The sequence below is a fragment of the Cyprinodon tularosa genome, unplaced genomic scaffold (genome assembly GCF_016077235.1).
Source record: "Cyprinodon tularosa strain WSP-4 unplaced genomic scaffold, ASM1607723v1 ctg629, whole genome shotgun sequence".
Lineage (NCBI taxonomy): Eukaryota > Metazoa > Chordata > Actinopteri > Cyprinodontiformes > Cyprinodontidae > Cyprinodon > Cyprinodon tularosa.
This window is the reverse complement of record NW_024039373.1, coordinates 237,181-262,647: the sequence shown is the minus strand read 5'-3', so window position 1 is coordinate 262,647 and position 25,467 is coordinate 237,181. Positions and strand designations below refer to the sequence as shown.

General features: G+C 36.6%; 2 protein-coding genes across 2 annotated transcripts; one reads left to right on the top strand and one right to left on the bottom strand.

Annotated features, from left to right (window-relative positions):
• si:ch211-214p13.7 lies at positions 1 to 4,113 on the bottom strand. The gene is made up of 4 exons (XM_038308015.1): positions 3,972 to 4,113; positions 975 to 994; positions 860 to 897; positions 1 to 623 (listed from the first exon to the last, which is right to left on the bottom strand). Exons 1-4 carry the CDS (start codon positions 3,989 to 3,991, stop codon positions 426 to 428), a joined length of 276 nt encoding a protein of 91 aa, XP_038163943.1. The 5' UTR covers positions 3,992 to 4,113; the 3' UTR covers positions 1 to 425.
• Positions 4,114 to 10,029: 5,916 nt separating this feature from the next.
• si:ch211-214p13.8 (B- and T-lymphocyte attenuator) lies at positions 10,030 to 25,467 on the top strand. Its single transcript, XM_038308018.1, has 6 exons — positions 10,030 to 10,189; positions 22,108 to 22,428; positions 22,526 to 22,564; positions 22,650 to 22,772; positions 22,854 to 22,885; positions 25,222 to 25,467. Exons 1-6 carry the CDS (start codon positions 10,090 to 10,092, stop codon positions 25,465 to 25,467), a joined length of 861 nt encoding a protein of 286 aa, XP_038163946.1. The 5' UTR covers positions 10,030 to 10,089.

Sequence of the window (25,467 nt, the reverse complement as noted above, 5' to 3'; positions counted from 1 at the left end):
TTTTTTTTTTTTTCATTGTTTTTGTCAACAGTCACATAGTATGAAACTCCAGTACTTTTAGTAAGGTTGTCACAGCAGAAATATACTGGCCTATGGGTAGTACTGTGGGTGGCTGGTAGACAACTTGAGTCAAAGCCAATCCCGAAAGCTAAGTCCCAACTTATTTAAATTACTGCTTCCAGATATGTTCTTGCAGTCCTGATCCCTTTAGAAGCAGCAAAACCTCAAAGAGGAAGACTACCATCTTGCAGTTAAATACCCCTACAAGTTCCGGCTGTTGCCTTTTCAGTTTTTCCACAGTTTATCTTTTATGATCTAGATACATTCGTGATTTGTCTGTAAGCTTTCACAGTTCATGAGCGGCGGAACTCCTTCACGCTGAGAAAAAGTATTTGTCCAAATGAGCTCATCTTCCTCAGTGCCCTTCATCCCATGAGCACATAATCGTCTGCACATTCATCTTTAGATGATTCTGAGTGGGAATCTGCTGGAATTCCTTCTGGGATTTTAACTGTTGCATAGTCACAGTCATTGTCATCTTGGTATACATTGGTAGCATTTTCCTGTCTTGATCCGTGGCCAGTGGGGTGGTTGATGGACGCATATGTTACATCCTCACTGGGCTGAGAAGAAACAGTACACAGAGATGGAAAATAAAATTACCTTGTGGAATGGTGCATGCTCTTTTTTTGAATGTGATGGCGCATATACAGAAGCCTCGCTTATGCTTACACAGTATGCAAATCTGTTCTATTGACTTAACTGTCATAAAAGTACAGAGGCATTTATGTCTACACTGCTGCAGAGCTGAAAGTTTTGCATATAAATGTTAAACAAAAATATATGTAAGGATGTCTACCTTGTTCTCGTTGCTTCCATCAGTGGATGCACCATGTCCTGAAAGAGAAAATGTCAGTAAGTTAAATATAGCATATTTTGAAGTTCAAATAAGTAATTGTTTTCCAGACTTTTACCTTTTTTCTTAATCTTTAGCCTGGGAATAGAAGCAAAGTGACACGATGAGACTTCAGTTAATGCAAATTACAATATCCTATAGATTTATTCTAGATTTGGCTTTTTCACTTTTTACCTAAATATTTCAGATGATCAAACAAGTCTTATTTTTAGACAAATATAACCTTAATAAGTAGGTAAAAAGCACTGTTTTAAACGATACACTAATTTATAACGTTTCCAGAGTATCTCCAATCCAAACTGCCTCTATGTTAAACAGCAATGGGCCCCTAAATGATTCTGCCATCTTTGGTGGTCATTACTGCAACCAGGTGTTATAGTTCTTGTTTTTCTTTTGCTCTTGTTCAAGCTTAGAGAGGAACTCCCTGATGTGCAAAATCCTTAGCATGCTGCATGATCTGAAATGTGCCTGAGCCTAAAGTCAATGACTAATGACTGGACACTCTCATTCAGGAGAGGGAATTCATGCATTCATCAATTATGGCATATTTCCTGGTCCTACAGTAACAACTCATGCTTGTATGTGGGTAGGATGAAATGATGGTTTTACACAAAAATTCATTACAGAGAATATTCTCCCAACACTACAGGGATAACCCAGAATTCCCCCCCCCCCCAGTATTTATTGAATTATTAACACAAATCCCTTAATGGGGAGAGAGGGTCGCAGAGCTTTGGATGATGTTCAGAGCTTTTTTTGTGAACTCAGTAGACTCACATTGCCTGGAAGGGTTCAGAAATGTTTTCTCTATGTGCAATTAATTTTGCTCATAGTGGTTTTCTGGAGTTTTGAAGCCCTTCCAATCTGTTAGATGTCAGTAAGCTTATTTCTTCTAGGTTCCTGAATGCCTTTAGAGCAGAGCGTTACTGTATTGCTTATTGAGATGTTAGAGGTGTCATGTTGAGAGCAGCGGAATAAGAATTCAAATAAACAATTGGACAATACATACAATTTAACAGTAATGATTTAATTTACTATATAATAACAGTAACAGTGATGATTTGGGTCACTGTGACGGGGTTCTTTGGCCTTCAAGAATCCAGTCTCAGTCGGATTACCGGTGTTGGGGATTTATTGAGCTCAAAAACTCAAAACAGGGTGCAAAAGAAACTAAACATGTACAAGATACTCTGGGCCTCAGCCTCCCTCCAGTTACCAGCAATGTAACAAAGAAACAGAAAACAAAAATTGCCGCTTTTCTTCCCACAGCCCTCATTAAATAGTTTAAGCCCCTCACATCAGGCTCTCTTATTTCTGATTTCTTCTCATTAATCAGTTTTGTCCATATATTACCTCCACAAACAATTGATGTACAAAAACAAATAATTTTTACAACTTAATTCTTTTACACAGATTCATTGACTTATGCAATTACACCAAACTGGGTTTGAACCCAGCAAAGACGCAGCCAGACTGAAGATGACAAGTCCCCGTAGCATAAACACGTACACCCCCCCCACACACACACACGGCTAAGTTAAGTTAGTTGTGTGTGGCTAACCCCACTGAAATATTAAGTGTGCACCCTCAATATGCCAGCAGGTAACCAGGAACAGCTTGTGTGTTTTAAGTTCATGGAGCTACTGGTCTCAGCGCGAGTGTATTGGTCCTCACAAACACAGTATAACAGGAATGTGTGTGTGGCGCGCAAAGTTAGAGAGGTTGTTTTAAGCGAGGAGGTGGATTCGTCACAGTCACAATAACCATGACATGAAATGTTCATATCCTACAACAGGGATGTTCTTCTGGCAAACGGGTAGATAAATAAGGATCTCACCGAATTTGGTGGAAGCTGCATCTCGGTCGTTACATTCGCCATCTTCCCTCTAACTGTCTGCACCTGCGCTTGGGTTCAGAAGCCTGTTAAAGCGCAGTATTTTCAGCGCCCCAATACCATAAAGTTCCGAGACGCTGATTGGCCATTAAATTCACCTAGCAATAGTACATGATTGACAGATTCTCTGCAAATGTGGGTCAGTCTGATCAGCGCCTCCAGAACAGAGACGGTAGGAGTCTGTCTGTGGAAATCCACAAATTAATGACAGTAGATAGGGAAATGTAGTTTATATAATTTGTTTTGCTTATAGGTACACAGTCTAGAGAGTAAAACTGACATTTATGAGTTAATTTCTAAAAATATATTTTACGTTTCTCTCTTCTTATCAGGGAGGGCGGTGCCCCAGCGCCCCCTATGGGCCGGCCGCCACTGGTTGAGAGACAGGCCCATAATAAGCAATTTCCTGATTTTGCAGGTCTGGCCATAGTAGATCATTAAAAAGTTGAATTATCTGCAACATTAATCTCTCACATGGTTAATATGTTCTAGTGGCATGGTCTAATGGTTACACACTAAGGCAAGGAAATTTAATTGCAAGAGATACATTTCTTCTATAGTAATCAAAAACTCATAACTTGTTACCTTTGTGAACTACCATAGAGTAAGCATTAGTTGGATTAGTTTGAGGGGCCACTTTTACCACTAGTTTCCTTGACAGCTCAACGGAGAGACTACTGCAACAGGAAGCCTTTTTTTTTCAACAACAGACACCAGGCTATCTGTCAAGTCTGTTTTAAAGCAACTGTCCATGCAGGCAACAGTGCAAACTAAAATTTTTAACTCGGAAGAATTTTGGGAACAACACTTCATAGTGCTGCAACTAAAAATACAAATACGTTCAACTTGGTTCTCTCAGAAGATAGCGACTGAAACCTGTTCTATTTTTAACCATAACAGCTATTTCCTTGATAAAGCAAATGCACAACGGCTGAGAGCAGAAACTACACATTTCATAAAAAATAGCGAGTTAATGGAGCCTTTAACATTACCATTTAACAGTTTAAAATAAAAAGGATTATTCAACATAAGTCTTATTTTAACATACTTTTTCTGGATATAGAGCTGTACATATAGAAATACAGAAGTATCAATACCCATTTGCCAAATATTGACTTATTACTTTTCAGATAATGAAATGACACGAAGGAGAGGACCTACCCTGAGGTGCAGTTTCCCATTATGATCCCTCAGAATATCTGTCAGTTGGAGAACAACCTGTTGCTGCAGTTACCTCTGATATAACTGCACTTTCTGTGGCTGTAGCGCTCAGGCCACAACAGTGAGGGGGAGCGTAGAGAAAGAGAGAGAGACTAGAGATGACAGAGAGGGAGGGACAGGTGACTAAACAAAGATCTGTTTGTGGCCACTTTTTTGTCATTTTAAAATTGTATGGAAAAAAACCTACCCAGTGCATCCACTGATAAAGATAGCAATGCAAATAAAACCCTTTATATATGAAATAATATATTCAAGAACCTCACACACATACTCTTACATCTCTCATACACTCATCATAGACATAATTTGACATTACTTAGTATTAATTATCTCAAAAGAATGACAAAAGCGGTATCCCAAACCTTGTCTACTTCCCTTTAGAGCTAATATCAGTTCAAAACCCATGTAAAGCCAAAAAATTGAACAAAGTCTTTCAATCTACAGAACTTAGTCTAAACCCTCCTCTCTCATTGGGTAGTAACATAACAACTGAAAATATCTGAGAAGCAAGATAATAAAATGGCTTAAAAAAAGTGCTTGTGCATTGAGCTGACTCAATTTTGGAAACTATGTATGCAGCCAAATAACCTAATTTGCATGATTGTGCAAATTGAAGAAAATGAGGGACAAGAGGAAGTGAAGGCCTTTTTTTACACACACGATGGAAAGACTAGTTTACATTTCATCCTAAATCTATGTCCAAAGGAAAATCAGACTTTTATGACCAATAGGATCATTTTTGAAAAGGTACTTAAATTCGCAACACTGCTACATTTATTACAGAACTCCTCATGCTGACATAACAATTACGACAAGGATAAGTTTCCAGATATCAAATGTTTTTCTCTCTATCACTATATCTAAGAAAAATATATGTAAATGTGCCATGGAGCCTTATTTGTCTTGCTAGATATGTTCAGAAATCAATTTTGCTTATGTTTTGGGTAAATTTGAAATTTTTCAAAAACCAAGGGTTGTACCAATTCTTACTACATCTCTACCATGTGAAGCATAGGGGAAAACGTACTGGCTAGTAAATATATTCAAAGAGGACTAGTTGAAAATTATTTTTAACAAGGACAATGTTTATGTAGTTTTGTGTTGGGGAACATAGACGGTGACTAATGATGTTAGAAACATCTTAGACAAAACCTAACTCTCTGTATATTTTAAACAGACAGTGAATTTCAGTTCACTTTAAGACTGTTTGTTTTTTAAGTGAACTGAAACTGTTTATTAAAAAGTTAAAGCTAAGTTGTAATAAGGTTAACATTATAGTTGGAGCACCTTTGAACGTTTGCATAATCATGTCCTGAAGATACCAAGACAAAAACCCTACCCTATCTATGTATTTTTACGTACTTTAAAAATACCTCAAATGTTTCATTAGAAACATGTTCCATCAATTCCAAAAAGACACCAAAAACATTATCACACATTTCTAAGTACGCTTATATAGAGAGTTTCACTAAATCTACTTGAAGGCCTGATGAGTTAAGGAAGTCCTTCTCATGTCAAAGGAAGTAGTCAAAGATGACACTCGCTGATTGATCAAATGGAAACCCTACAATCACTGTGACATGGGTACTTCTTATTTTAGCTTCTATTTTAAATTTTAAGATGTAGTTCTGCAACCTACTTGGTATTGTAACTTGATAAATTAAATTATTTTCTTATAAAATAAGTGTGTTTTCTTATACAAACTTATACAAAAAATATAGCAGATTTATTCAAACTTTAAACAATTTTTGTTACACTAATCTATAGTAAGTGATGTATTATGCAGATATGAGAGAAAGTTACTGGTTTTGTGTCTTAAAGCTATAATGGTCCGTCTAAATTTAACTCTCAAACCTGTTTCTAAAGTGCCATTGATTTTATGTCTGTTCTATACCCAGTGAAAATGCATTTTTACTAATACATCTTTAACTCAGAACTATTTTCATGTGCACTGTTCATCTAACAAGTATGGAACATCCCTTTTTCTGTCAGGTTGGGTGTAGGTTTTGACAACCCAAATGCAGAGAGGAGTAGGCACGGATGAGTTTGGATGGTTTAATGTAAGTCCAAAGGAAACAGAAATCCAAAATACAAAAATGATGAAAACCAAACAAAACCAAAAAAACGTCAGGAAAAATACTCGAGGGAAGCAAGAGAGTAGGAAGCAACGAACATCTTCAACGCACAAGAAAGCAGCACTGAATGAAGGCTCTGGTGCTCTTTTAAGCCCAGCACTATGATTATCAAGATTACTTTCACCTGTGTAGGCTACCCAAGTTCTCCACAAAGATCCTCTACAGGAGAGATGCACAACTTGCACTAACACACACACACATAGGAACCCTGATATTTTCAGCCTTTACAGTGATATTCTCATTGTTTTGGCTATGGCTCCTTCTATGTCTGTGTCCAAACACAAAATAAAGTTGCAAAACATTGGTTTAAAAGCAAATGGTGACATTTCAGATTATAATGTAAGGAATCTGTAATTCTAATCTGGAGAGAAACTTAATGAAGTACTTGCTGAATGTAAAGCTGATCAAATCTTGAGAGAAAATGAATTTTCCAAATGTTGAACCCTGAGGAACTCCCATACAGTATGATTAAAAACAAAACATCCAAGTTTCATCCCAGACTGTCACAACTGTCTCCAGGATCCACCAAGAAAGGTTTTTCTATTTGCTCAAACTCCCATGCCAACCTGTCTGCTTTGCACCCCTCTAACTTCCCACAGTAACCAACAGCTTTTCTTTGCATTTGACAGAACTTTATCAGCAAAAATATGGCTGATTGTGTATAGGAAGGAAATAGTGTTTAACAATCTAGACAAACAGCACGTTGGGATCTTTTAAATTTTTATTTTTATAAATTAACACTTTAAAGTGACATAAGCTTTGAAATAAAACAATTCAAAAGTGGTCTTAGTTACCCACCTTCCGGTTTGTAATGTAAAAATGGTTGCACCCTGCCCCTGCAGAAGGAGGCCTTTTGAACCATCAGCAAGAGGCATCTCCCATCCTGATCCTTAAGTCCCACAGTCCTGCATGTTTAGGTGTTCCTCTGCCTCCACACAGCACACCTAATTAAATGATGATTAAAAGGCCTTTTTAAACCTCTTCATAGCTGTGGAGGAGGGATTGCAAGTATTCAATATAGGCGAGTTGAAGCAGAGACATCAAAAACATGGAGGACAGGAGCTCATGTGGCCCAGGGTTGAAAGCCCCTGATCTTATAGGATCAATAAGCTATCTTTACATTCAACTGAAAGGAAGGAAAGTCTTTTCTCCTAAAAGTCACTCACACAGGTGTTAAAGCAAAACATGACATATTTAGAAACCAACAACCTGTTTAACACTTTGAAATAGTCTTGATCATTATTCACTATTCAATACATAAGTTTATATAAATGTTGTCTATTTATTTATAATTAGATGTAACATTCACATGAAAATTCTGGATTTCTCATAAAAACTGAATAAGGTTTACACCTTTCCACTTGGGCCAAAGTGAAATTCTAGCTCATAAATATATATTTTACATGCTGAATGAATTTTTTCAGATATGTTCAGTACATTCAGCTTCTTTTGATATATTGAAACACACTTGTACGGGATGTTGTAGGAGGACAGGATGTGGTAATGAAGTGGTGAGTGATAAAGCAAAGCCCCTGCAGCAACTGGTGTAGGTAAACAAGTTAATGTTTTAGATTGTGGTTTATTTGTTTAAAAGTGTGACCTGGTTAGCAAATCTGCACCTTTGAAAGGCGATAATTTATTCAGTATTTTGTTTACAGAATTACATTTGGAATTAAGGTAGTTTTTTTTTTTTTTTGCATGTGCATTGTTAAAAATATCTTTCACTTCTAAACCTTAGTGTTTTGCAAAGGCTGGAATACAATTTTCTAAATGTTAAAGTAGATACAAAAGTAGTTTGCCAGCTATGCAATGCATGCATTTTCTTCTTATCTTCATAGGGATGAGTCCAACTGTTTTATATTCAGTCCATTGGACATAATTAGAAAAGGTTAACATCTTTCTCTATAAGGTCCCACTGCTGTCAGTGCATGTTGGAGTGCAAACCCCAAGCTTAAAATCAGGAACTGTTGGTACAATAGAACTCAGAGACAGAGAAGACACAAATGCCATAAACCAGGGTTAGTTTGCCAAGCCCGACTTAATTTGTTGTCTTTTGGATTTCATAATCCTGGCTCACTGTGAGTCTGGCTGGGTTACCATGGCAACTGGGCTAGGGGACAAAGCCTGGTTGGGTCAAGGCTTGGGCTGACTAAGGGTTCATCAAAACTGTGTAAATTGGTGAGGAAACTTAAGCCAAAGTAGAACACCTCAGCCGTCGCAAGGATAAGAGGTATCCAAATACTGCAGGTAGTATAGAAGGAGGTAGGAAAACAAAGCAGGATGTTTCCTGTTTCCATTTCCTATTAGTGCATTGCATTGTATTGTCATAAACACACCTTCATATGTTTTGGGTTTTATAAATGACAGCTTCAGCTATTCTCTATATTTATGTAACGTTTATTCCTTTGTAGTTCATCTTTATTTGAAGAATAACCTCAAAATGCATGTGTAGTGTGGGTTGATGTTGTGTAATAACATCCAAAAGGCTAAATGCTGTTTAGATTTAGTACATTGTTCGGGAGTTCCTTTCCTACACATGTAAGTGTTCGTACTGTTTACTCCACAAAAGGTGAAATATTATGAGCTAGGGGGATATGAGCAACAATTTGACCAATTTAGAGGGAGGAGATTAGTGTTAAGAAGGTTATAAAGGACCCTATTATCAATCTGTCAGAGTTTCAGCCTTCCTTACTGTGGAGAGGACTACTATTGTTGCTTTGATATTGTTTTCTACCTAGTTTAACAAAAAGCTTTTTTTTCCAACTCACAATTTGTATTGTGTGATATTCTACACAAGATGGCAGTGTTGAGAGAGATCTGGAAGTCTCACACCACTGATAGTAGGAAACAGAGAGATCAGAGTTTTTTTCCACTAGATCCTGAGTTAATGAGGACACCATAAGAAGAAGAAAACTTATCCTGCATTCTCTCACTGATTCCCTGCTCCTTCTACCTGAACTCAGGAACGTCCTCTCATCTTACCTCTGTTGTCCAGGTGATTGTCACCTGTTTTGGATACACTGAACAAGACAAACATGAACTGAGGGCAGGAGAAAGATGGAAAAAGAAAACAAAAAAAGCAACAACCAGTGCTTGAAATTGATTGTCTTCATAATAGCCAGATATATAGTATTTTATAAGTGTGTGTAGGATTGTATTTAGGCCTTTCTTGCTACAGTTACTTGAGCATAATGACCATCTCTACAGTCACTTGTTCAACCAAAAGAGTCCGCAAAACTACTGTCGTGGTCTGGGTGAAGTAATGAGTGGGTAACAGTGGAGAACCTGTAGAGCAGTGTTAAACTATGACTTTGCTTCCTTGTCTGCACCTTAATATATAGGCTTTATTCCTTGTCTGACCATTAACACTTTAACTTTCCCCTTTAAAAGAAAATGGGCTTGAAAAAAAATATATCAGAGCCTCTATTAAGGCTGATTGGTTCTTAATGAACCATCCTTGTTTTTATTCTTAAACTGACCAAAGTTTTGATAACTACACATAGCTGCAGTGGTAAAGTTTAATTTGCCATCAGCTGAAGCTAAACAGCACAAGCTTTTTTTTTTCTTTTTTTGTAAGATCATTAGAGCCTTGAGGTGTCTGTGCTCCCATTTGCACAAAAGAACTTCTGGTAAATGAATGAGAACGTTGCCTGTTTCAGTTATGACTTTGGTCATGTTACCAAAAAGAAATTCTGCTTAAGTTTATTATAACATAATGCAGTGACCATTGGTATGTCTCTGTGCTGATTGTGGAAATGATGACATAACCTCTACGTGTGTTTAAAATATATGTATTTTTTCTATCAATGCATACGGGGAATTTTGTCACCACATGATATACCGAAATACGCGTGCAGGATAGCTTAAGAAAACCTTTGGGTCAGGAAGTGGTTATAACTGCTTAAAGGAGCCTTCAGCAGTTCATGCGACAATATGGTTATGAGCCAAGATGCATAATGGATGGAATGCAACTACTGATCATTTGGTGTGCTGTATTTATTTGCGTCAGTGGAGAAGATGAAGGTAAAACTTTTTGTTTAACCTAATTTCTTTAGCTTTATTTTGCTAAAGTGATCTTTGTCAAGAAAACAATAGGCTTTTTGAGGCTAAAAATGGTGGTTTAGTTTGTATGTGACGATAATCTAGTAAGGAAGATTTAGGACAAAGATTACTCAAGCAATAGCTTAATTGAACTGGAAACAAACTGATTTGATTTATCATTTATTTGGTTAATTAAAGAGGTACAAATAAGTTAAGAGGAGAAAAGCATTTAGGAGAACGACCTTAATACTTACATTTTCACATATAAAAAGCTCCAAAATAAAATAAATAATGTTTTTTCTTATTTAATCTATTAAAAAATGCCAAAAATGTAAATCTGAAAAATGGCTTTTCCTGTTATTTAAAAACAATCTCTATACACCATTCATTTTGTTGCTTTTAATGTGTATGATTTATGGTGTGGATATGATATCTGAATTACTTTTGCATTGATTGTGAAAAATGGTGTAGCTGTTGTTATTGTTGTCCTAAAGTAATGGGTTCACCACTTTATATTGGCTGTTATGGCTTGTTGTGAAGTTAAAGTTTAGTGACTAATGAAATTAGACTTCAGGAATCCTAATTAATTGTTGTTAGTCCCATGTCTTGGTGCCACTTCTGACTTTTCAGTGACTTTGAAAACGTTGATGTCATTAAATGGTACTGAAAGTATTACATTGAAAATTTATGAAAATAACTCAAAACATATATATATAATAAAAACGCATAAAAAATAATTTTGTCACATAAAATTAGCTATATAATTAAACAAGGATAAATATCTTTTCTTCTCCTTGTTTATTTGAATACAGTTCAGAATTAGTATAATTTTCTGACAACTAAAATCAGATTCTTTTTTTTAAATGACAGGTTCTTCATGTGACGTTACATTCACAGTGCGAAGAGGTACGACAAACCGTGATATACCTTGACAAAGCTTGACAGTCAGTTGTCCCGTCAAACACTGTGGAAATGTACTAAATATCACATGGTGGAAACTCTCTAATACAAGCAGCTATAAGATCATTCCAAACACGGAGAATATAACCATCAGACAGGAATATCACAAAGATGATCTTATCTCCTATTTGAGTTTTAACCAGGTTACCATTATTGATGACGGCCTGTACCGATGTGCTTTAGAACACAGAGACGAAAGTGTCAGCCATGCCATCAACATTTCTGTTTCAGGTATTTCTTAATTTCTGTATTATCTCAATTTACCCATAATATTCATGGATTTATGTTACTGTTTTAACCATATCTGCGATCTTTTATATTTTTAAAGACCGAAACAAAGGGGTAGAAGACCCAGAAGATGGTGTTGGTAATAAGATTTACAGTTCTCAATAGTAACATTTCACACATGTCATCATACATATATGATCAATATAATTTTTTGTGTGCAGTTGGTTCAAAGACTCGTGGTGATGATGGATCCTGGCTGCCCTACTTCATGATCTGCATTAGCATTGTGCTCCTGGTGACCACAGCAATAGTGTTGACCCATGTGTGCTGTTATAGCTGGAAACGTGAGAGTATTCATTTAGCATAAGCTATTCTATATTCTTTTAAATATTTCCATCCTAAATCTCTTTTTTGGAACAGGAACATGGACCTGCAATCAACAAAAGCAAGAGGTAATGTTTAACCAGTTTACTGCAGAGCTTTAAGTTCTATTGTTTTGCAAAATACTCACCCTGCCTGGATCAATAAGACTGTAAGATAATATCATTAATCTCAGGAAATTTGACAACCCTAGTATGTAGTTCTAGGATAACATTAAATAGGATGCAGTTTTAAACCTCCTTAACAAAACACTATTCATAGACTATTAAAGTCAGCAAGTTTTTTTTTCCTAATAGCAAATAGGAAATGCATCTATCAAAATATAATAAGGCTATCTTAACTGGGTCTAAGTAATCATTGGAAAAAAACTCATTAAAAATGTTTTAAAAATTATATGTTGAAAATTGTTTCCATCATTTTCTATATTTATGGTAATAATAAATCTAGTAATTATACAAGTAAACCCTTAATAGAAACTGCTTACCAGCCTTTACCATATTTCTGCTAGTTTTGTGACTAGTAGTGACTTAGGTGATGAGCTTTAAGTTGATGTGGAAAGGCGGCCGGAAAATCTTTAGCCTACTCCACATTTTTTAAAATCAGATTCAAGGCAATGCTCTGCCATGCTACAATAATATGAACTTCTTTTGGGAGAAAGGGTGGGGAAATCAGAATAGATATAATGAATTAACTTCATGGGTCATGAACGATTAATGGATTAACTGTCTATGTACCGAAAGTTGCAGGGAAGAACTTGTTTAATGCAATGGATGTTTATCTGTGACATATTTCCATTTGTCTTCAGATAATTTAAAGCAGGGAGTGCCAAGCTATTAACATCACGGCTATACTGGGCTTCCACAGCTCCAAATCTTTGATTGTAGCACTCCTTTTATCAAGACAGTAATGTCCAATGAATCCTAGCAGATCTCTGCAGTCCAAATGATCTGACAGAGCATCTGAATCTAAAAGGCATATTGATGGTGTCGGTCCCAGTTTGCACAAACAGACTCAATACATTTAAATAACATAGATTAGTACATTTATTTTAGTAACTTAAATCACATAGTGATGCTTCCAAATATTTATTTAAAACTAAAAATGCAACTTTTAAGATAATAATATATTGGGCCAGTAACAAATTTAATACAGAAAAGGCTTGATACTTAATGTTGTATTATTGTTTGTTGGACTACCTCCGAACTTCTTGGTATCATACTGTATCTGGAAATAAAAAAAAATGGGGTAAGAACAAGTGGATGCTATGAGCTCAGGGTTTTTTATCATTACTTTGTAACAGTTCCAAGATATCCATCCATGTTTACACGCTTAATCCCAAGTGGGGTCGCGAGGGGTGCTGGTGCCTATCTCAAGCTGTCTGCGGGCGAGAGGTAGGGTACACCCTGGACAGGTCGCCAGTCCATCGCAGCAGTTGCAAGACATATGAAAACAAAATTCTTTAGGCATTGGAGTCCACTAAAGACACACAGGTTTTGGATTTTAACTCTTTCCTACTCCATGTTGCTGTTGCAAAAAAAATAAAACATTTACTAGCATCTCTGCATGCTGCAGTAAATTGTAGAGGTGGAGCAGCCTTCCATAGATAAATTAATATTTTGTAGAATATACAGTAGGCAAACATCTGAGTCCCGGTGTGGCATCACTGGTAAGAGAGGAAGTGAAGTTCTACAAATTTGTCACAATCATGCAAAGTTTGTACGATTGGGAAGACACTCAAGTCCATCTGGCGGTATTTAAATGTTGTAGGTAGATAGTTGTTTCATGAACTAAAATAATTATATTTGTAACATAAAGTACTTTTAATATTTTGTTTTCTGCAGGAAAAATCTTCACATATGATACCAGAACTTCCCAAGACGAGCGACCAGTTTTCTCCCATCCTGCAAACTCAATTCTCAGCTGTGAATGACATCCACTCTTTCAGTAAAAGAGAGATAACAACTTCAATGTCACCTGCTTCTGTTCACATAGAGAACAGGTCTGCAGAAATTCCAGCATCTAACAGTGAAGAGTATGCTATAATCAACCACCAGCATCCTGGGATATCAACCAGAAAGTACATATGTAAACAGGAGGAAAAATCGAATTATGCTGTGATAAATGTGTCTTGAAGTTCAAAATTTTTTTTCTTTGTCAAAAGACCTGAGAATCCTCTATAATTGTGCAGAGGCGTTATGGAACAGATGTTGGGTAGATGAAACGGCAGAAAGAAGGTTGTGGTCGTAATGCTTTTACATCTGAAGTAGTCAGGTGGGGCAGCAGTTAGTTTGACCCGTTTTTTCCTCTTTGATTCATTTTGTTATATTTTTAACAGTTGTGTGATTTGAAACCTTGAAGACATTATTTCATTTGAACTGAAATAAATTTGGGATTGCATTTAGTTGATATTATTGAATACTGGACATGTTACATAATGTCAAGAACCAAACATCAAGATAAAACAAATGAGCTTATTTAATCACACATTTCCTGTACGTACTTGCAGTTTGTAAGTATGGCTGCAGCTTGCCCTAACTTTTAAACCACAGTTGAGAGCTTTGGCTCAAGATTACAGGAAATTGATGGTCTAGTCTTTTTTTCTTTACATGTGGTGAGGAAAGGATCTGCTCAATCATTCATTCTTAACCTGATGATGGTTAAGACAATAAATTTCAGAAAGAAGTTGGTAAAACATCTACGGTAATAAAGCAAAATATATCTAAGACTAGTCAAACATTTATTACACACACATTAGTATGAATATATATCTTGTCCTCTGGTATAACACTCAGAAAAAAAGGCAGTTGAAGTAAAAGTCCTGCTTTTTTATGCAGGCTGATGTACTGTACCAGGACTAATTTGTCAAGGTTTAAAGGGTAAAATCAATTTTAACATGTGTTTCGTGATTTATATGGCACAAAAGTAAAAATTCCTTTAAAGCTACAGTGTGTAATTTTCAGCGACATCTAGCGGTCAGACTGCAGACTGCAGCAACATGAACGTCTCCCCCCCACCGCTTCTCCCCCCCAACAGTACGGCGAGCGTTACGGGACAAAATGTCTTCCACGACGTCCGCATCACCTACCTTCTCAAGTGATGAGGTTTGTTTACATAGATAATTTTACAGATAGTATTTCATTAGTCTGTGTAGGGTATAGATTTCATGTAGACTTAAGATAATAAATATACCCGTTATTTTTTCTACGTCGTTGTGACGTTTTGGTGAGCTGCTTTGCATGGTGATATAAACAGACGAAGTAATTGTAGTCATTAGTTTAACAGCGAGATTGTGTTCGCTGGAAGAATATATATTCCCCGTTTACAGAGTCCAAGTCTTGTTTGTGGCACGGGGGTTACAAGGCAAGGAAGAGGGAAAGGAAGAGGGCAGAGAGGCCGGGGTGAGCGTGCAGCTGGGGCCAGGCGAGAGAGGGGAGCCAGCGGGGTGAGAGCAGAGGAGGAAAGGCTTGAAGATCTCCAAAGGAGCCGGAGAGAAGTAACCGAGGTATATATCCAGAAAATTATTTTACAGAAAATTACTGAATCATTACCTGTGAAACGTCAGGGACGTTGCTGAATAAGTATACTGGAGAGGAACAGCATCATCACGCAGCATGTTATTGTTTTAGACAGGTCTGAGCATCCTGTACTCCAAAAACTGCAGTGATATTAGACAATTGTGTGTGTAGGATTAATTACCTGTCCAAGAGAAAACTGGCAACTTGAGCGTCACTTTGAAAACCTTTTTCCTCCATCAGTGACTTCCATCGTGTAAATGCCGTGCCAATGTTGATCCGTGTTTTTTGTCGTTTCTTGTCACTCTTGCGTTTATTCTCGTCGTGTTTCCGCTTCTTAGATGACGGGGGTTCGGTGTCCGCCGCTTTTCGTTGTGATACAGAGTAGGCATGATCCTCCATTCGTCTGATGTTTGGCCACACAGTGCCAAACAGTTTGCAAAGTCACTCACGCCTGCCGCCTTGTTTACCTTTCTTGTTACCGAGGCGCAGTATACCTGCTTCTTCTTCTTCTTTGGTTTCAGGCAGACTAAACGCTTCTCAGGCATAATACTGCCATCTACTGTTCAGTACCGTCTCAGTTCATCTCTCTCAACTTGCCGTAGTTATTTTCGAGCGTAATGGGAGATCTCGCAATCGCTAGTTTGTTGCCTCTGCGCTGCCGTAGCGCAAAGATGTCAGCCTCCATGGCTGCGAGACCCGCTCCTATGTAATTATAAATAACGAATTCTAAGGCAACGCAAATGTTATGGTTAAAAGGCTGAGCTCATAGGTGATGATAAATAACATAGTTATGTATAATATATTAAATTTCTGAATTTATATGCCTGTAATTATTACACACTGTAGCTTTAAGATTTACTGTTTGTATAGGACATTAGAGGTAAAAAACAACAACAAAAAAACAAAAACAAACAACAAACACTAGTGGATGCTTTATAAAGCTTGTTTTTTGTGGTGGTTGTATTTTTTATTTCTTTCAAGAAATGTTATGAAAAAGAAAAGGCATACATCTGTTCTGTAAGGAGTACCCCTAGGGTTGGCACTAGGATCCCATCTTTGCAATTTACACCACATACTTAATCAATCCGGAGTTATTTAACTAAATAGAGTGCCGAAACTCCCATAGATTTATATAGAAAAAATGGAATGCAGAAGTCACATGGCTAAATTCGATTTCACACGATGCGCGCTGCGAAGACCAGATTTGTAGGCCAATCACATCATAGCACGGCGCCGAGGTCTGTTCGAATCTGTTTCCAAGACTCCTCATTATGCAGCCAACAAATACTTCCTCCCTTTTGCCCAATTTGAAGGCCGGATCCGGTGTATCCTACGTAGCCTTGGATATCCCGTGATTCAATCTGAATCCAAGCCAGCCGGCTGCTTTGCGTACAGAGGAAAAAGGTACTTAGAGCCGAACAGATATGATTTTTATTTTTAAATGCGGTTTTGCACAATTTGCTAAACTAAATATTTTTTGCTGTTGATTATTAGAGATTTTGCAGATATGTTTTTTATACATACATTGTTGAGATTAACTTATATCTTTCTACTCTTTATATATCATTGGCTTTTATTTGTTCATGCTCCCTATGGTTGTAACATTTATTTCACTCTCTATTCTCATGAGTGTAGTCTATGGCCGTTTCTCAATTCACTAGAACGTGAGTACGGACTTGTGTCTTTGCCAAGTATGTTCTTGCGAAGATCACAGGAAAGTACTTGGGGAGAATGGGAGCATGCAGCATAAATATGGGTCATTTGGAACAGATGCGTACTCATAACGTCACCACATGCCAGGCTCTTTTAGAGCTGTATTTCACCTCCTGTTATTATTAGCCTCTATATAATGATAAATTGTTACTTTTTTCATTTAGTGGGGGAATAATAATGAACACAGTCAGATGAACACAAATCAAATAAAAAATTTGCCAGAAAAAAAAAAAATCACCATCAGAGCCAGCGGTACTTCACACACGGCTATGCCGAGAGAGATCCGCTGCAGACGGGCTGCGGTTAGCCCTGGCTGTCATTACCCTCTGAGGTCCACTGGTTGCCGCAGTCCTCTCAACTTCTGAATTTTTTTTAAAAATTATGCATTAAATTGTTAAGTGAACCATATAGTGATGCTTTAAAGTATAATATTCTCGTCTCAAATGATCTTAAAAAGTACTTTTATTGAACAACAGCAACAGAAGGAGAACTTTTTACTTTCAGTGGATCACTCCATTGAAAGCTGCTGCAGTGCATGCTGGGACAGCTGTCAATCTCAAAAACTGACAAGTCTGCTCTCATGCATACTCGATAAAGAGGGAGGGGCGAGAACAACATCCAGGGACTTTGACCGTTTCTCAATTCAATAGAATGTGAGTACGGACTCGTGTTCTCACTAAGTATGTTCTTGTGAAGAACACAGGAAAGTGTGGACTTGGGGAGACGGGAGCATGTAGCATAAATATGGGTCAATTGGAACAGAAGCGTACTCATGACATCATCACATGCCCATCTCGTCTAGAGCTGCATTTCTCCCCCTGTTATTGATAGTCTCTAGATAATAATAAATTATTACTTTTTTCATTTAGTGGGGGAATAATAATTAAAACAGTCAGAGAAATACAAATCAAATAAACATTTTGCCAAATTTATTATGCATTAAATCGGTAAATGGACCATATAGTGACGCTTTAAAGCATATATATTCTCGCCTCAAATTATCTTAAAATTATCTTAAAACAACAGAAAAGAGAACTTTTAACTTTCAGTGGAGTGCTCCATTGAAAGCTGCTGCTTCCGCAGTGCATTCTGGGACAGCTGTCAATTTTAAGAAATGACAGGTCTGCTCTGATGCATGCTTGGTAAATAGGGAGGGGCGAGAACAACATCCGGGGATTTGTGCGCTCTCTATCTTCTTGTTCTTGTGAATTTGAATAGGGCTGAGGCTAAAGACGTTTTTCGAGCACACCAGCACATGAGAATGCAGAAGTACACATACTGAGAAATGGCCTCAGTCTGTCTGACTTAGCTTTTAAAAGGTCAAAAGATCTTTGAAAATTTGTATATTGCTGAGAGATAATGTTCAGGGAGTGGAGGTTTTAACTAACAGAGGATAAAAGGATTTTACAGAACAGAAGATTTTACTTGTGGTGTCTAGAATCCTATACAAAATTTAATTTCTGATACTGAACTATTAACAACTACAAGTAAGCATGTTTAGCTTTTATACTGATGATAAGATCCACATAGTTCACTTTGTTGGTTATACAGTAGATACATTATATTATAGTTATACTGTTCATGCTTTGACTGACAGCAGCATAAATAATCAATGGGATACTGTCATTACAGAAGTGTCACTCTGATGAGTCTTTTTTGCAGGACTTTTTAAATATGCTGTGAATTGATTTAATAAATAGAAGCATCAGCTTAAAAAAATCATTTCAAAATTCCAGCACTGGGTGTAATGGCAGCCATTAATGATAAGATAGATAAGATAATATAAGATAAGATAAGATAATTGTACAGTGTGAGCTCACAGCTCACGATTTATGTTTGGCCCGACGCTTTCATGCGATCTACCTGCTCACACTGTACGACTAAAAATAACGTCGGACTGAGCTCCGCTTTGAGATGGAGCTGCTCTGACTCGTCTATCCAGAAGCCAAACGAGTAGAAGAGTAGAAGCCTAATACAGGAGGGCCAACTCCTCAGGACAGGACTCAGCTGTTCACCTATGCCTGAAGGATAAAGGACATTTGTTTGAGGATAACAACGTCCATATTCTGGCCAAAGAAGAAAGATGGTTTGAGCGAAAGGGTTAATGAAGCCATCTTTGTTAACCTGGAAAAAACATCTCTCACAGAGGAGATGGTCTTAGTCACAACCTTTAACTAGTGTTGCACCGATACCGATAACAGTATTGGACGGGGCCCCGATACTGCCCTAAAATGGTGGAATCGGTATCGGCGAGTACCAACAAATAGGGCACCGATAACATTTTGACAGCCATATGTTTATTCAACTATTGTCACCCACTCCTGGTAGGCAATAAAAAGTTCTACTGGATTCACTTTGTATTAGAGTTTTTCCTGCTTCACAAAGGTAGGCAGCAGCTCGACAAAGCCATGATGGCAATTATTTTACATTATTATGGTATCGGTATATGCCAATACTGCACAGCCAGGTATCGGGTATCGGTATCGGGGCCAAAAAATGGCATCGCGCAACACTACCTTTAACCCACCTTCAAAGCACTTGGAACAATACCCAGAAGATTCACCTCCCACCCACCGTCACCTAACTCAAACTTCAATGAGGCAAGTGACCGAATTCACACTGACGAGGGAGTTAATGACCCATCAGAACCCCCTGATGACCTTTAACACCCCTCATGTCACCTCATTGGCCAATCTAGTAGGACAGATTTAAGCCACCTTTTGTTTCCCCTAAATCTTTGTTACACCTACAGTATATTAATCTCAGTGCTTCCCAACACTAGTTAGAACTGAAGAAGCCTCTTGGATGAGAGGTGAAATGTCTTCTAGAAAACTTCATGTCCAGTTGTCTAAACTGAATTTGTCAAGCTCATCCTTGTTTTTATCTCAAAATAACTAAGAGTTAGATTTTAATAACTGAGAATGACTGTATCAAGAAGGAGTGTTAACCACTGTTCAGCTAAAACTATTTACAAAAAGTTTTTTTGTTTGTTTGTTTTGCACTTCCTGGATGCTTACATATATAGTCTTCTAGTAAATGCATAAGAAAGTTGCAATGATTTTTTTTATGTTACTAAAAAAAATGCTTCTTAAGTTTATTTTAATGGAAAGTAATTAATATGGATGTATATCTCTGCTGACTGTGAAAACACTGAATTATCTTCATGAATTAAAAATTTATTTCGATCCATGCACGTGGGGAATTTTGGTCACCTGAGATATATGTGTGGGATAGTTCAAGAAAACATGTAGGTCAGGAAGTGGTTTTAACTTGTCACTGCTTAAATAAAGCTGCAGTAGCTTCTTTAAAGTTTAGTGATGAGCATATGATGCATGATGGATGCAATGCAACTGCTAATAATTTGGTGGACTGTATTTATTTGCATCTATGGAGAAGATGAAGGTATTGTTTTGTTTCATTTGCCAAAAAGAAGTTTGTCAAGAGAGCTAGGGGACTGATTTTGAAGCTGTTGATGATGATTACAATTTATTTGAAAGACAACAGCTAAACAGTAGGGCTCGAAAAAGGTTTGTTAATCATTATAATACTAGAACAAAAACAAAAATTTTAATTATAATTTTCTTGTTTTATTAAAAAGGTAAAAGTCAGTTGTTGAAACTTACCTTTAACTTGGAATGACAAAAAAAAGAAAACTTTAAATGCAAAAGCTATTTACCGTACATGTTTTAAAATATAGTCTGTTTTGTAATTTGATAAACAAATACTAGTTACATAAATTAGAATAAATCTATTTTTATAAATTCATATTTGAAACAGCGGCTCACTGTTATTAAAACCCAAACACCAGACATCATTTAGATGCTGGTTTTGAAGCTAAATCTGGTCAGTCCATCATAGTTTTGATTAAGACCAGAAATAGTTGATGAAAATTGTGCTGTGTTTGGTTGGTCTGATTTTGTCCCACTTGAGTCCAATAATAGACACTGAAAAAACATTGCAATGATCTTTTCAAAGATTTGAAAATTAGGGCTTTTCCCCTTTCACTGTTCAACAAAATGTAAACGTCGTTTGTACGTAAATAATGTCTTCCTTTCAGTGTCTTTGATGGGAAACTATTCAAACAGAACCAATGGTTTATTTCTTTTTTATTGTTTTTATTTTTATTAAAAATCAACTTTTTTTTTTTAGATTTGTAGGTGATAAAAAGATATCAGCATTGCTTGTGCTTTGGTACTGACAAGGGGTGGTTGTTAGAACTCTTGTTCTACAGCAAGTGGTACACAATTTTTTAAATGGCTAATATGACATGTTGTATGATTAAAGGTGAATTAATTACCTGTCCTATTAAGACTTTAGGAGTTCTTAATTCCATGTATGGCCTTTTTATCTTCAATTCAAATAAAAAATAATTTGTTAATCCCAACAGGAATTAAAATGTTGCAGTAACTCATAGGGGATTTGTTTTCTTTTTCATTAAGTTGTTGAAGGTCTGGTGTTGACAGATGTAGGAAGGAAGGATCTTCTGTAGCGGTCTGTCTTATACTGTACCCGATCTGGAAAAGCCTTTTACTGAAGGCAATCTATTGTTTAAAAATCTTCGTAAGTGGATGCTAACTGCTGTCCATGATCTTCTTCACTTTATGAAGAATTATTCTTTATAAAATAGTCTCCAGAGGATCCAGAGGAGTTCCTAGGACAGAGCGCCCTTCTTTATGAGTTTGTTGAGTTTTTTGCAGTCATTTGCTCTGATGCTGTTACCGCAGTAGATGATGGAGGAAGAGATCACATCCTCAACAATAGACTTATTGTTGAGGATGGATGGATGGATGGATGGATGGATGGATGGATGGATGGATGGATGGATGGATGGATGGATGGATGGATGGATGGATGGATGGATGGATGGATGGATGGATGGATGGATGGATGGATGGAGGAACAAATTCAGTTAAGACTAAGTCACTTAAAAGAAGCCAAGAAAAAGATAAAGACAAATATTTGGTCCTTGTTTTTTTAAATAAGTTTGGGCAATAATATAATTTAAAACGATAAACAACTTTTGGTAAAAATAAACATGATAACATATGTTGTACTGGACAATACTTAAATGACTAAAATCAGTTTTATTTTTTAAAATGACAGGTTCTTCATGTGACGTTACATTCACAGTGCGAAGAGGTACGACAAACCGTGCTATACCTGGACAAAGTTTGACAGTCAGCTGTCCCATCAAACACTGTGGAAATGTACTAAATATCACATGGTGGAAACTCTCTAATACAAGCAGCTATAAGATCATTCCAAACACGGAGAATATAACCATCAGACAGGAATATCACAAAGATGATCTTATCTCCTATTTGAGTTTTAACCAGGTTTCCATTATTGATGACGGCCTGTACCGATGTGCTTTAGAACACAGAGATGAAAGTGTCAGCCATGCCATCAACATTTCTGTTTCAGGTATTTGTTATTTTCTGTACTACCTCAATTTACCCATAATATTCATGTAATTATGTTACTGTTTTAACCATATCTGCTATCTTCTATATTTTTAAAGACAGAAACAAAGGAGTAGAAGACCCAGAAGATTGTCTTGGTAATAAGATTTACAGTCCTCAATAGTTACATTTCACACAAGTCATCATGAAGATATTATAAAAAAGTTTTTTTTGTGTGTGCAGTTACTTCAAAGACTCGTGATGACAATGGACCCTGGCTGCCCTACTTGATAATCTGCATTAGCATTGTGCTTCTGGTGACCACAGCAATAATGTTAACCCTTGTGTGCTGTTATAGCTGGAGAGGTAAGAATATTTGTTAAACACTGGTTCTTTTATCATATAAATTAGTTATATCTTTATTTTCATTATCATTTATTTTTACAGGAACATGGATCTACAACAGCAAAAAGGGAGAGGTAATCTTAAGCAAAATTTCAAATTGCTTTTTAGTTATATTGTTTAAGAATGCTGACTATTTCTAGAACAAGACTTAAACAGATTTATTTTGTCATTTTGTATACACGAGTGCAAACAAAAAGAAATTTCGTTTGAAATTTAAAATTGAAAACAATGTGAAAAATATAGTTAAAAAAAATCCATCTACACATAGCTTATTGTTTTGGAATAGCATCAGACAAGATGTAGTCTCAAAGCCCCTTTACAACAGACTAAGGGTTCTCTATGATTTTAAATTCAGCAGATGTTTAATGGTATTTTCACACTATTGGAGGGATTTAATTATGTGCATCTATAACATGTGATGGAGAATGAGAGTTCCCTAACTTTCTCTGAGTATATGTAAAACCTTCAGTGTAAGGTGGTTGTGGTTTATTATGTTTAAAGGTATAGTGGAGGATGTTCTTTTTCCGGGTGGATCATCAAAATAAATGGTCCTCTTAATTGTCAATTATTCTGGTGATATGTTTAAATAAAGCCCTCCTACGTGTTCGTCAACATTTTCAGTTACCGCTGGCTGAGTGTGACATAGTGGAAAATTGCTAATCCTCATTTGAAAAGTAACCTTGTATGCAAACATTAACTTTTAAACAGAGCATGCAGGAGGAGAAATGGGCTCATGCATGCTCTTGCAAGCGTTTAATGGGCGTTCCCTCTCGGGAGCGGATACAGGGTTGTGCATGTGCTTTTTTTTTGTTAAAGTGGAGACGGCAGGTCTTTTAAAAAATTTGCGAAAATCCTCCACTACACCTTGTAGTATGGGTTTAGGTCAAAAATATTAATCATTCTGTTTGGTTTAAATTATGTTCCTTTATTCGTAGTGGCAAATAAGGAATGTATCCTTCACAAGGTGGCAAAGCTATCCAAAAGAAGTTTAAATTTTAGAAGTTTTGATTCCTTTAAAAAGGATTTCCATATATTTTTTATAGTCAAACCTATCATATAATCACTTATAAGTTTTTTTTTTTGCATTTTTCTCCTAGTATCTTCAATTTAATTTAGTTTGATGATGAGCTCAAAGGCCTTTTTGTTATCCAGACAATATTTTACTGCCTCTTCAGTTTTTCGATAAGATTCAAGTCTGTGCTCTTGCTTGGCTACATTATTGTGACTTCCTAGTTTCCCCACATTCATTGCTGTGGATTTGCCATAAGAGAATTTAAAGCAGGAAATACCAATGCAAAAGCCTCATTGGGACTCTACTTGACTTAATCCAATGTGTCCTGGGACTTTTCTGTAATATAAAGGTCTGACAGACCACCTAAATTTAAAAAAATCTTTAGGTACTGTAGTGCCAGGATCAGGCCATTTGAACAGAGTCATTCAGTAAATTACAATATTTAATAAGGTTAATTTATTTCAGTTGGTGAGTTCACTATGAAAGCCACAGTCTGATGTTTTTAAGCCTTTTTAATCACTACTATGATTTTATGAGGTAAACACTCCAAACACTAACTAGCTTTAAGACCATCAAAAACACAACATTTAAGACCAACTGAAAAAGAGAACTTAGAAATGACAGCTGAAATGTTATTGATGTAAATTATTATATACTTGGCCTGTCTGAAATTAAGTCCAAGTAAGTGGTGAATTTCTCATGCAGCTATTGAAATGCATAATGTTTTTGTTAAACTAAACCATCAACATCATATATAGAGATGATGAATAAAGTTGGAAAAAGTTCAAGATTGAGCTGATAATTTTACTACAGTAATAGGCTACAAAATGCAGCATGATTCATAAAAAAAATCTTCAGGCTTTTGACTCTGAGGTTAAACAGTGCTGTTAGGTCTGAGTTTTTGTGTCACTTTTTTCAACTACATGCTGCAACAAAGCCTATAATTAGCATTTTACATGCTGCAGCTAATTTAAAATCATAATTATAAAAATCATAAAAAGTTATATAACATTATTTTCTTCTCTGTATCACAGTTGCAACTAATGGTACAGACAAAGCAATTTCCTGTACCTAAAGATAATTGTCTGTAATCATAGGTAAAAAAAATCCAAATGCAAGAGAAGTGTTTCTGGTGAAAGCCTTGTCATATGATGATCAGGAAAACACGGACAAAAAAGCTTTTTGTGGTGAGAGTGCAAAAAGGTCATAACTTTCTTCACACTGAAGTAATGTTCTCCAAAATGTCCGCAACCCCAGCAAAGATAGAACAGTAATAAAGACCCCCAAAAATCACAGGGTAGTCTTAGTCTAGTGTAAATGGGCTCTTAACTAATTGAGTTTCATGTGCTAAAATAACTGCATTCATATAGAGTTTCTTGAAATTGTGTATTGCTGTAGCAGGAAATATCTACACATAAGATACCGGAACTTCTCAAGACGGGGGTCTGTTTTTCTCCCATCCTGCGACCTCAGATGTCAGCCCTGAACGACAGCAAAGCAGAAAGAACAACTTCAACATCGACTTCTCTCACTCATGTCGGGAACAAGCTGGCTACAGAAAACTCAGTAGCTGAATTTCAACTGTCTAACAGTGTCGTGTATGCTGTCATCAACAGCAAAACTGGACACCAGCCAATCCACTAA

Excerpts from the sequence above, each read along its gene's own strand:
- si:ch211-214p13.7 (XM_038308015.1), bottom strand. The coding sequence starts at position 3,991 with ATGGGAAACTGCACCTCAGG. Across the intron at positions 995-3,971 it reads ATGGGAAACTGCACCTCAGG|GCTAAAGATTAAGAAAAAAG; the intron begins GTAGGTCCTCTC and ends TTCTATTCCCAG. Across the intron at positions 898-974 it reads GCTAAAGATTAAGAAAAAAG|GACATGGTGCATCCACTGAT; the intron begins GTAAAAGTCTGG and ends TTTCTCTTTCAG.
- si:ch211-214p13.8 (XM_038308018.1), top strand. The coding sequence starts at position 10,090 with ATGCGACAATATGGTTATGAGCCAAGATGCATAATGGATGGAATGCAA. Across the intron at positions 22,429-22,525 it reads CATCAACATTTCTGTTTCAG|ACAGAAACAAAGGAGTAGAA; the intron begins GTATTTGTTATT and ends ATATTTTTAAAG. Across the intron at positions 22,565-22,649 it reads AGACCCAGAAGATTGTCTTG|TTACTTCAAAGACTCGTGAT; the intron begins GTAATAAGATTT and ends TTGTGTGTGCAG.